Consider the following 12997-nt stretch of genomic DNA (forward strand, 5'->3'; position numbering starts at 1 on the left):
AGTTGTCTCTGTCATTCTAGATTTTTGAAAGTTGCTTACAATGCACTTCCTGTTTACTTAGGTAATATTATTATCCTTCTGGGGTCTTTGATGGAGTTAAAGACTAGTTATATTTATAGCTTTCCTTAGTCATGACTAAAAGATAAATTAGGGCCGGGCAGTGGTGGCGCATGGCTTTGATTCTAGCACTCGGGAGGCAGAGCCAGGCGGATCTCTGTGAGTTCGAGGCCAGCCTGGGCTACCAAGTGAGTTCCAGGAAAGGCGCAAAGCTACACAGAGAAACCCTGTCTCGAAAAACCAAAAAAAAAAAAAAAAAAAAAAAGATAAATTAGATATAAAACTTTAGATTCACAAAATAGAAGGTTAAGATATTTTCTAATTTTGCCAAATATAGACTAGACATTGTAACTGTAATTCTTGCCTGATAACTGCTTTGTTATATATAATTTTACTATGTGAAAGTTAAAACCTTCCTTTTTGATTAGACAGAAAAGGGAAAGGCCATACAGTTTGTAACTAATATAAGCCTGTGTGTGTTTACTTGGGTCCGAGCTGCTGCAGGACCAGGTGGGACACAGGAAAACTTATGATTACACTCAGGTCACCAGGCTTGTGCATTTTGTATTTTTATCTGCAAAGCCATTAGAAAATATAAACAACCATATAAAAAAAATCAAATTCCTTAATTTAAAAATCACTTTTAAACTGGGTGTGGTAGCAAAGTTGTCTGATCCCAGAAGGATCAATGCTTTAAGCCAAGCACAAGATCTTCTTGTTGTGTTACCTCTTTCCATTCTTGAAATGGAAAACCAGTTAAGCTGACATAAAAGGCAGTTCCAACTGCTTGCCTGCACCTATTTAAAAACACTAGCTAATTCACTTTGTGTACTGTCAGCAGAAGACCATCAGCATTCTCTTCCCCAGTGTTAGCTGCTCCCTCTAGTGGCGGAAAACCAGCTTGAGCAACGCAGTAAGCTTTTTGGCCAGCACTTCACCCCAACATTACCAGCCCCGCCATGCCTCACTGATTTTAAGTAAAGTTTAGGGAAAAATTCACAGTTGAAAACATTTCCACACCTTGGTCTGCCCTCCAGGCTCAGGGCATGTTGTTCAACGTGTCTTCACCTCCGTTTCCTCTAAGTCAATGAGAACACACACTAGCATCATGGACACATAAATGTGAGGAAAGCTCAGTATCAGAGATACAGTCACCCCTGGGTAAGCGAAGTTACCCCTCGCTGCCCTGACTACCACTTACGTTCATCCTATACAACGTCAAGCTACCCCTCCCTGCCCTGACTACCATTTATGTTCATCCTATACGACGTCAAGCTACCCCTCCCTGCCCTGACTACCACTTACGTTCATCCTATACGACGTCAAGCTACCCCTCCCTGCCTTCACCACCTTTGTTTCCTTCTGGTCACCTGTTGAACAGAATTCAGGATGGAATTCATAAATAATCCCTAATCTTTACCAACCTGATCTTTCCCCAGTCTCAGGAAGAGAACCTACCCTAACCAAGTCACTCCTTCAGTCTTTAACATGTGTTGCACTTCCGTTACCTATCCTAACAGAAATCTCACTTCATTGCTTTCTTCTTCCAAGTCATATTTAAGACACTAACTCTGCAAACCTTAGATTCGCTAAAAGTACAACAACATGCACTTGCCTCAGAACTTTATTATTTTATGTGTCACGAAAACCCAGCACACCTTTAATCTCAGCACTCAGGAGGCAGAGGCAGACGGATCTCTATGAGTTTGAGCCCAGCCTGGTCTACAGAGTGAGATCCAGGACAGCCAGGGGAAACCCTGTCTTGAATGCCCCAAAAAAGAAAGAAAATGTCACTTTTTATAATCTTATAGTTAAGATTCCTAGCATATAAATAACATGTACTATTTTTAGCTCTTAACTATAACATACATTTTAGAAGCTTAAAAATCTCGTTATTATTCATTTCAGTCCTCCCCATAGCCTTAGACAGAATTTCTAAGAAGTAGGAGATAGAAAATTAAAAACAGCCCAACACACTATTTGTTTTTTAAAAAATAGTGAATGAGCCGGGCGGTGGTGGTGCACGCTTTTAATCCCAGCACTGGGGAGGCAGAGCCAGGCGGATCTCTGTGAGTTCAAGGCCAGCCTGGGCTATCAAGTGAGTTCCAGGAAAGGCGCAAAGCTACACAGAGAAACCCTGTCTCGGAAAAAAAAAAAAAAAAAAAAAAAAAAATAGTGAATGAATAAAAAAAAAAAAAAAGCACAGAATTCAAGGGCTAAAATACTTAAATAGCCAACACATGAAAGTAAAAACTTCAGTGATTTATATTCACAATAATAAACTAGAAAATTCCTTAGATAATGCAAACTTTTTTGCTAACATTTTCAGAGAATAAAAAAATTTAATACTAAAACGGAAAAAAAAAAGCACTTAAAACAAAGAAAACACTGTACCGCTTAGCGCTTTAAAGATACACTCAAAGTTTCTCACTCCCCTCATCCACTTGTCAAACAAGTGTCTTAAGCATACACAAACACACACTACAAGTAACACAGGCTTTTGGAACAAAGGATTTTTAACCTCAGCTGGTGTAGCTGTGACCTGAAGCTACCATCCCCTCAAGAGTCTTCCGAGAACAGAAACTACGATTAAGCTGAAGGCTCCAGTGCAAACTGGAATATCCGAGGTCTTACTGTACATACACATTCATACACATACACACAAACCCCTAATAGATGATGGCTGCCTGGTTGGTCCTTTAATCTTTCTTTTTCCCTTTAAGAAAGGCCATGATTTGTTTTCCTCTATGCTCTTCCAAACGCTATGTTTTGAACCTGTAGAAACTGCATACTCATTCCTGTTCATAGGCTGTTCTCTGTTAATATGATTTTTCAAACAACAAATCTAGCCTGTTCCTAAGGAACCAACTGTTTCTCTCTCACCTTTCAAAGGAAGAAGCATGTGCCCATAAGATGGCATTCATGGGCAGCTAGACAGCATTCCAATGTATTACTCAGGTCAGCTTGCCTTGATACCACAATCCTTGGACCACAATGGTTTCAGCTTGAGCCTATTTACTCACCACCAATACCTGAATGTACCCCACCTTTACAAAAAGCTTCTCAGAGCGTGCATACATGTGTCAAGTTCAAGTTAAGTGTGTAAGACTTAACAAGGCAGAGGAGTCTTATGTAATAACAGCCTACATAGACCCTCATGCATACACAAAACCTCTTCACATCTAGGAACATCAGTTGGCAAACAGCTTCCTCTCCAAGCAGCATAGTAGATGCCAAAAACCCAGGGAGTATGTGCTGAGAGAGGCTTGACAACTGAGCCCCGCCATCTAAGCCTTACTCATGGCTCTGAGCTACAATCCACCAAGTACTTAAGAGTACTCACTAACTGCTCTAGTTTCCTATGTTGGTTGAGAAGAATCAATGTACCTAGAATTTCAACTCCCTTCCTAAAAACAAAAACTCATTTCTGGAAGGAACTATTATGTTTCTTTCAGAACTGTAGTTATTTATAACTTTCAAGTATATGAAAAAAAAATTCTCCAAAGTGTAAGACTAAATAAAATACCTAATAAGAAACATGTTTCTAATATCCTCTCCCAATGGTCAGAATGTAAATTATTAACTATAAATGTGTTCCCTAGACACCCATTCTCAAAGAGAAACTCTATTTTTAGCACCAAGTACACATTACTACTTTCTCAAAGACTAGTCAAAATATTTGACAACCCTTAGAGGTATCTGTAAAAATATGCTGCATTTAGAGGAAGCCATGCACACCAAGTCACCTACAGGAAGGGGGCCTAAGAGCAAAAGAGAATTCTGATAGTTCTGGCAGGCCAACAGAAAGAAGGCCTCAAACATTAGCCAGAAATACAGAATCCTACCAGAGCAACATACACACAACCCTGAGGTGACTGCTGAGACCATCCCCACCTACTTCAAGCATCAACTCTCACGGTCATGACATCGGGTCTGCTGAACAAACACTAACTACAGGGAGCAGCAGGCCCTGTGGTCCAGCAGACACCCTCAGAACCTCCTAGGGCTCTCTCTATGCCATCGGGACCACCAGGATGCTTTGACCACAGAGATGTGCAGCTTCTTAAGCAAACACAAGGCTCCTCACCTAAAGATTATTTAAGATTGTCTCTCAAGTACCCACCACTCCACATGCATCAAAACCACCACTTCAGGTACCAAAGGATAACTTCCAGTGCCACAGTGCCCTGATGGTGTGATGCCAAGCCTACTTCGACAGTCATGTTGACCTGCATCAAGTTACCAAACAGGCTCCAAACCTCAAAGGTATTTCAGAGAATACGCACTACATTCCCAGCCTGTGCTCACACGCTGACAAGCTGCTAAAACTTCCCTAAGTCACACAGTCCCCAGAGTAGCTGCTACTCACAGTCCTACTGTAGCACACTTACCAGCCAATGTCTCTGTAGCAGCTGTCCTGATTTAGGCACCTCTAAGCCTAGCCTTTCAATGCTTGTACTCTACAGAGCAATTGATGAGTTTCTTGGACACACTCTCCGGGCTATTCTGCCATCTGTGTTATGCTGCCATCATTGTACATACAGGCGTCAAGTAACTCAGGAATGCCACAAAGAGCTCTCCACCATTCTGCCTCCTCTTTCAAAAGTTCACAACATATAACAGAAATGGCCATGGCCAGTCACACTCTCCCTAATAGGTGGAGGAGTCAGAGAACATCAGATAGAAACCTTGGGCAGCTCCTCTTAAAATTCCTTCAGAACTGTGAACCCCATGGATAAAACAGCTTCAGCGCTAAAAATAGAAACTGCTTATGAGTCAACCATTAAGTTAAGGATGGCTTCTTCAAGAAATGTCACAAGGAGAAAGAAAAAAAATAAAATCACCCAATCAAAGAGGTTTGTCTGGCTCCCTAACAACCAAGTCACTCCCATGCAGAGAAGACAACCCCAAAGAAAAGCAACTAGCCTGCCTGCAGGCAGAGGTAGGAGAGACAGATACAAAGGTCTTCTTCTAACCATCCCACGACAGACAGGGTCATCACCAGGGACTCACTTAGGAAGCAGCGAAGCTTAGTCCTATAAACAAACTCCCACATAGTGGCTTAAAATTTCTCTGCACCTTTATTCATCAGGACTCTAGTCACATAAACAAATGGATAAACAGTAAAGCTATAAAAAGAAAGAGTTTTATTGGTTTATTTTTATTTCTGTTTCTCAAATAACAGCAACAGGAAACTTTTAATGAGTAACACAGTAAACAAGAACTGTAAAAGTTATCAGAAGCAAAGAAAAAAGGAACGGCATAAAGCAATTTGAGAAAGCAAAGGGTGTCAAAATGCTGGTAAAGGAAGAGTGTCAGAAACACAGAGCAGTTCCTCTGGGGCTGGTGAGGGGCTCATTAGGGAAGAGAGTCTGCTGCCAATCTTGACGATCTGAGTTCAATTCCAGAGACCCACATGGTGAAAAAAGAAAACTGACTCCCAAGCTGTCTTCTGACATGCACACACGTACACACCAACAATACAGTAACTAAGATGAAATGAAAAAGAACAAAAACAAGTCCCTCAACTCCATACCTTATCGATGGCTTTCCCGACTCGAGAAACACTGCTATGGATGTCTTTGTGGTCGGAGGCCAACTTCTGAACGGTGTCCTTTATTCTTTTGCAGCACTGTGTCAAAACGAGTGAGAGGGTCCCTGATAACTCAGCATCTTGACCTATTAAACAACAAAACAAGAGATATTGGTGACTCACTAAAGCAAACGCCACAAAGAAAGATGGGAGGAAACAGAAAAATCAGTATGTTTTTAAAACAGATGGTCACATTCATAGACGTTATTTTTCAAGCAGATACTAAGTAACTGAATCTACTTTTGGAAATTAAAAAATTAAAATTTTACTATGAAACAAACTACCTCCACAACATCATCACCACAGACTGAACTATCCCATCATGCAGTGCTGTGGGATGTTCTGTATGGCAAATGTGTTGCTAATTAGTCGATAAATAAAACACTGATTGGCCATTAGCTAGGCAGGAAGTGTAGGCGGGACAAGGAGGAGAATAAAGCTGGGAAGTGGAAGGCTGAGTCAGAGAGACACTGCCAGCCGCCACGATGACAAACAGCATGTAAAGATGCCGGTAAGCCACGAGCCATGTGGCAAGGTACAGATTAATAGAAATGGGTTAATTCATGATAGAAGAAGTAGATAGCAAGAAGCCTGCCATGGCCATACAGTTTGTAACCAATATAAGTCTCTGTGTTTACTTGGTCGGGTTTGAGCGGCTGTGGGGCTGGCAGGTGAGAGAGATTTGCCCTGACTGTGGGCCAGGCAGGAAAACTCTAGCTACAATGCCATATCACTATGTACGTCTAGGTGAATGAACCCACCTAGACACAGGGTCAAATCCTAAGGAATGTTGACTAGGCAGCCAGGATGGGCAGGTGAGAAAGCAGTGAAACAGCAATCAAACCCTTCCTACAAGCTCCCTTCTGCGCCAAACACAAACAGCATGGGAAGGCAAATCGGACAGGATGACAAAAGATGCTACATGCAGAAGCACTGCATCGTACACAGAAAGTAATTCACACAGAATTAAGCTCCAAAAATGAAAGCTCAAACTGTCAGAATTTTATAAGGAAAAAAAAAAAATGTATCCTGGATCTTGAATTACCCAATAGTTTTTTTTTTGTTTTTTGTTTTTTGTTTGTTTTTTAAAAATTTATTTATTTATTATGTATACAGCGTTCTGCCTGCATGTATGTCTACATGCCAGACGAGGACACCAGATCTCATTACAGATGGTTGTGAGCCACCATGTGGTTGTTGGGGATTGAACTCAGGACCTCTGGAAGAACAATCAGTGCTCTTATCCACTGAGCCATCTCTCCAGCCCCCAATGGTTTCTTAAACACAACATCAAAAAGCATAAGCAACCAAAGGAAAATAACTAAGTTTGACTTCATTAAAATTAAGTTTGAGCTGGTGTGTCTGTAACCACAGCACTTGCAAAGTAGAATTAAGAAGATCAAGAGTTCAAAGTTAGCCTTGGCCACAAGAAATTCTGTCTCAGGAAGTTGAAAAAAAAAACAGAATGGGAGAAAATATTTGCAGATCATACTCTTAATATATCAAGAATAAAACAAAGCTAAATTTACAAGGAAACAAGACAGGGTTATAACTCAGTGATAGGGCATATGCCCAGTTTGTGTAAGGTTATAGGTTCAATCCTCAACATAGCAAAGTAATAATAAAACAAAACACACACTTCCAACTCAACAACAGCATGACAATTCAACTTAGAAGCAGCTCAAAGAGGGGCTAGGGCGATGGCTAGTAAGGTGCTTGCTGCACACACGAGGAGCCCCATCACCTACGGAAAAAGCTAGGTGCAGCAGCACACACCTGTAACCCACCAAGGTGCTGGGGAGGCAGAGACTGGAGGATTCCCGGTGGTTGCTGGCCTGACAATAACTGAATCAGTGAGCTCCTAGTTCAGTCAGAGACTTGAGACAGTCATGCACCACATAAAGATGGTCCAGTAGCAACGGGCCACCTATGGTAATGTGGATGAGACTATGCCATCTAGGTATGTAAGTACATGACAATGTTCATACAACAATGAAACCCCTTAACAAGGCATTTCTCAGAACACGTTCCTTCAGTTAAGCAATGCCTGCCTCTCTGGAAGCCCAAGAAAGTATCATGGAATAAGCTGAAGGAAAGCCCTGTTCAGAGAGGATCCACTAATGCATTTTCAAATGGATTCAGTGGAAAGCAGCCAAAGGTAAAACCCAGGCTTGAGTACCACTAAAATAACCTGACTGAGACAAGATCAAACTTCGAAGTCCTAATGGGAGTGTTAATGTTTTTCTGATCTTTCCATGAAAACACAACCAGCTTCTAGAACCTTCCTGTGAAAGAAATTTAATTAGATTTACTTCCGAGATATAAAATGGGAATAAGAAGACAACTATCTTCATCATAACTACAGTAGTTGTAGGTTGGCCAGGTTGGCCACTTGTCACCCAGAATAAAGTCCTATGTCCACTGTCTCTTTCAATGTGACCAATTCCGTGGACTCCATATGCATGCACAACCCCTGAGAGGCACTGTCAGCATCGACAGAGACAAGCACAGTTTAAGGTCACGTCTAACACAACTGGGTTAAATGAGCATGAATCAGCATGTTGAAGCCAAGCAAACCACCATCACATACAGACAATGGGTAAGTTCAAAATTATTTCTTTAACTGTAGGGATGCAGCTCAGTGAGGGCACTTGCCATGCAGGATCCCCCAATCCAGCAAAAAAGCCCTCAAATAACTTCAATGTAACCTTTAAAAAATACAATCATATTTTGTTGTTACTGTCGTTTTAGAAAAGTCTCACTTTGCAACCCAGGCTGGCCTTACACTCAGGGAACCTCCTACCTCAATCTCCCAAGAACTGCTACAGGAATGGGCTACCATACCCAGCTAGCACCTTTTCTCTCAGAAACAGATTTTAAGTATAGTGTTTAAGTATATATACTACTTATAGCATACAGGAATTTAAGGCAGAATCTCCTCTAAACCCAGACAGTCACCTAACTAAATCAGACACAACCGAGTTGGCATCTGTTTTTTCTGATACCTACCTAGACTCCAGGTCTAACTGTGGGCTTCCATGCCTAACCATTTCAGGATTTATGTCCACTAGTTTCACAGAAACAGTATGTCAGAAAAGCATGTTTCCATAGCATCCTGTGCTTCCCAATCAGGGTTTTATGGTTTTTAGCTTTTTGAGACACCTCTAAAATATTTACTCTACTATGATCTGATATTAGGATGTACTTTCTTGAAAAAATTATTAGTGTATGTATGTGTATGTGTGTGCATGCACATGCATTGTGATCAGAGGACAACTTCACGGAGTCAGTTCTTGCCCACCTTTATGTGGGTTCCAGGGATCATAGTCATCCGCTTGGCAGCAAGCACCTTTACAATCTGAGCAACCTCACCCGCATGGGATGTGCTTTGCTACACAGAAACTGAATTGGATGTCTCTGTGTCTTTTATTTTATTTTATTTTATTTTACAATACAATTCAGTTCTACATATCAGCCACGGATTCCCTTGCTCTCCCCCCTCCCCTTCCCTCCAGCCCACCCCCCATTCCCACCTCCTCCAGGGCAAAGCCTCTCCTGAGGACTGAGATCAATCCCCTCCTCCCAGGCGGAGCCAAGCGATCCTGCATAAGTCCCAGGTTTCAAATAGCCAACTCATGCAATGAGCACAGGACCCGGTCCCACTGCCTGGATGCCTCCCAAACAGATCAAGCCAATCAACTGTCTCACCCATTCAGAGGGCCTGATCCAGTTGGGGGCATCTCTGTGTCTTTAACACAACTCGGGATATTTTTGTTTTACAAATAAAAACACCAACTTGCAAGTGACTCCTGTCAGAATACAAACCTGTATATTCCTGCCGTGTGGTGATGGCAGGTGTTTGGAAGAGAGAAGGTGGTTAGGACTGAAGAGGAGCAGGAGGACTTGGTGTGCCATACTTGAAAATAAGTGTGCACACAAAGGCTAGTAGTTCTAGGGAGGTAGAGGGAGGAAAAGGAGCGTGTACGTATATGCATGTGAAGATTCTGTGGGCTTTCCTCAATGATTTCCCTGGGAAAGGGCACTATTATTCCGGGTTTATGATGGCATTTGGAAGTCACAGGCCACAGTGCTGTTGTGGAGGAGACACTCTGCAAGAAACTGTGTGTGAAACTGCTGGCATGTTAGAGTATGTTGGCAATACCAGACAGTCTCCCATGCTGGGCTTGAAACTGGGCATGTTATGCACCACTGTTTTTATTTTCATTCTGTACAGGATTATTGAGCCGGTGTTAAGATGCATACTTTATAATCCTATTACTTGGGAGATGGAATCAGGAGTGTGAGTTTGGGGCCAGGCTAAGCTACAAAAAGCAAGATCCATTCTAAAAAAAAACAAGAAAACTGCCACCACCAACAAAACAAGTTATTGAATGCCTGTTAGATGCCAGTCACCGTGGTTAAATGTTAGGAGTTGATAGTGTGCTTCCTGTTTTCAGTTAATTTCATGGGAATGATACACAGATACATACAACAGATAATAAACAAAAATACCCCGAGTTGTGTTAAAGACACAGAGACATCCACCTCAGTTTCTGTGTAGCAAAGCGCATCCCACGCGGGTGAGGTTGCTCAGATTGTAAAGGTGCTTGCTGCCAAGCCGGATGACTTTGACCCCTGGGACCCACATAAAGGTGGGCAAGAACTGACTCTGTGAAGTTGTCCTCGGACCACAATCATGTGTGTACAAACACACACACACACACACACAAATTAATTTTTTTTCAAAAAAGTACATCCTAATATCAGAACATAGTAAATATCTTAAAAAGGTATCTCACAAAGCCAAAAATTATAAAATTTTTAGTTATATGTTGGTTTTAGTAAACTACAAATGCATTTTTAGCATTTTTAGTATTTTTTTAATACCATTTATTTGGTCTATATTTCTCCTTACTCATCACAAAGGTAAGAAACCCGCCGGGCGGTGGTGGCGCACGCCTTTAATCCCAGCACTCAGGAGGCAGAGCCAGGCGGATCTCTGTGAGTTCGAGGCCAGCCTGGGCTACCAAGTGAGTTCCAGGAAACGCGCAAAGCTACACAGAGAAACCCTGTCTCGAAAAAACAAAAAACAAAAAAACAAAACAAAACAAAAAAAAACAAAAAACAAAGGTAAGAAACCCATGTGCCCAACTGTGGTACCATTCACTCCATTTGAACCATCTAGACTCAATCAAGTCAAAGACAGTAAAACTGAAAACGAAATTCCTACCCAGTGTTCAAACTTTCAAACTTGTCTAGTACTTACTTCATATGGGGTGGGGTGATGTAACCAACTGCAGAGACATGCTGTTAGCAAAATATCATTGTAAAAACCACAGCTGGCAGGGAGCACCATCGAAATGCAGAAGAGTGAGCGGATAATCAAAGCTCTAATTCAGTTTATAAAAGAGAGTTTAAAGGTGTTGATACACCATCAAGTACAGGCTGCCCAGAAGTCATGAGATGAGACCCTCTATAGTGAAGAACATTATAAAACTAGTGAGACAAAAAAACACAAAAAGGCGCTAATATGCAAGATAATTATGATTCAGATTTTCAAAAAGTCTAAAAGCCTAAGACAAAAATGAACTGTCAGATCCCCTAGAAATCACAGACCCTATTTATACATTTTTATGAATATGCTAGAGGCAAAAAAATTAGTTTGTAAATATTACATATACTGCATTTGAGCTCTTCTGAGTTATTTGCACTTTGACAAAATGGACAGAGATCTTAATAGAATTAAATAGAAAACAAAATAGGATACAAGTTTTGATGCAGAGAAACAGAACTCCTTTCAGGAAACATAATCCTAACTATACCTAAATAAAACTCAGACCTTGTAAATTTGCATTCCAGAATTCAATGAAATCAGTTCCTGAAAAATTAAAACAAAACACTTAAACAACTCCATAGGGGCTGGAATTTAAGAGTATTTGCCTAGCATACATGAAGTCTTCGGTTCAATCCCAAGCATGGGGATGGGGATGGTATTCACTCCTAACCCTAGCACTGGTGTGGAGGTGGGGTAATGAAGGATGGTTTTAAGTTCAAGGTCGTTCTAGGCTACCTAGCAAGTTCCAGTCCAGTCTAGAATATGAGACTGTCTCAAAATAAACACATAAATAAAATTACAAAGCACAAATTCAAACAAGTCACAAGAATATCAGGTATGATTAAGAAGACTAGAAGGGGATATTTTTATGGTATCCCACTCTTTTAGAGTCTTTTTTTCTTCTTTTGAAACCTTTTGTGTTTTTCAAGACAGGGTCTCAATACGTAGCTCTGGCTGTCATGGAACTCACTATGTAAGACAAGGGTGGCTTTGAACTCACCCAAGTGCTGGGATTAAAGGTGTTCCCCACTATACCCAGCTTAGAGTCTTAATATTCAAAAATAAAATGAAACCAAAACAAACCCACAAAAATGTCAAAAGGGGGGGGGGATGATGACATTTGGATTCAATTAACAGTGTCAGAGCCTTGGCCAGCAATGTTCAAGGTGTGTTCCCTCATGTTACTAGTTTCTAAATAGGTTAAGAATTTTAGAATGTGAACAAAGACATTAGGACTTAAAACTGACTCTTAAAAAGTCACCTGTCCAAAGTGAACATGGCTCTCCTTGCAAAATATTAAGACAGAAACTTGAAAAGCTAAGCCTGATGTTAAAATTAACAAAGGATTATTTCATATGTTAGTACCCTAGTGGTGGTCAAGGAGAGCTGTGGCCTTGAGAGCAACCTTAACATCTAGGCTTCCAGCTGGTTCAATAAATAAGGGAACAAACTCATTCATCTTTTTTTCTAGAGGTGGTACGCTGAAAACAAACCTTTTAGGGTCTACTCAAGATGAGCAAATCAAGCAAGCATTCTGGTGCTCAAGTCCTGACCGACCTTTTAGAACAGGGCAGTTCTAACAGGCAGGATTCACAAATGAGTGTTCTCATCCAGGGACGGTATTAAAGACCACTCCATCAGGTCACAATCCTAGAGCAGCAAAAGCAAACAGGAAAACTGAAACAACAAAGTTTGTATTTAAAAGCTCAACTACATGGTACAGACTTGACAGTGTTCTTGGGGCAGAGAACTGACCAATGGCTGTTGTGGGTGGGGGCGGAAGGCTTCAGAGCACATATGACAAGAACTGGAGAAAAAGAAGAAATATGCAGACATGTGTTTTTAAATGTCTGCTGCACGGTCCTTATTTTTAAAGCCCCCCCCCCAATTCAAAACACAAATACTTAATCTCTAAGTATCTTGAAAATGAATGGTTGAACCCATTGTAACATTTAAATCTGGATTTCTATTTTAAAAATCAAACTTGGGCTTCCCCGACTCTTCCAAACTTT

At 41.1% G+C, this 12997-nt stretch overlaps 1 protein-coding gene across 1 annotated transcript in view; it reads right to left on the minus strand.

The window, feature by feature from the left end:
• The window catches only part of Rmnd5a (required for meiotic nuclear division 5 homolog A), a 47178-nt gene that overhangs the window by 26421 nt on the left and 7760 nt on the right, over positions 1-12997 (minus strand). Inside the window, exon 2 of the mRNA XM_059257942.1 lies at positions 5594-5736. Coding sequence (XP_059113925.1) covers positions 5594-5736 — 143 coding nt within the window. The remainder of the gene's footprint in view (positions 1-5593; positions 5737-12997) is intronic.

The sequence above is a fragment of the Peromyscus eremicus genome, chromosome 3, assembly GCF_949786415.1.
Source record: "Peromyscus eremicus chromosome 3, PerEre_H2_v1, whole genome shotgun sequence".
Lineage (NCBI taxonomy): Eukaryota > Metazoa > Chordata > Mammalia > Rodentia > Cricetidae > Peromyscus > Peromyscus eremicus.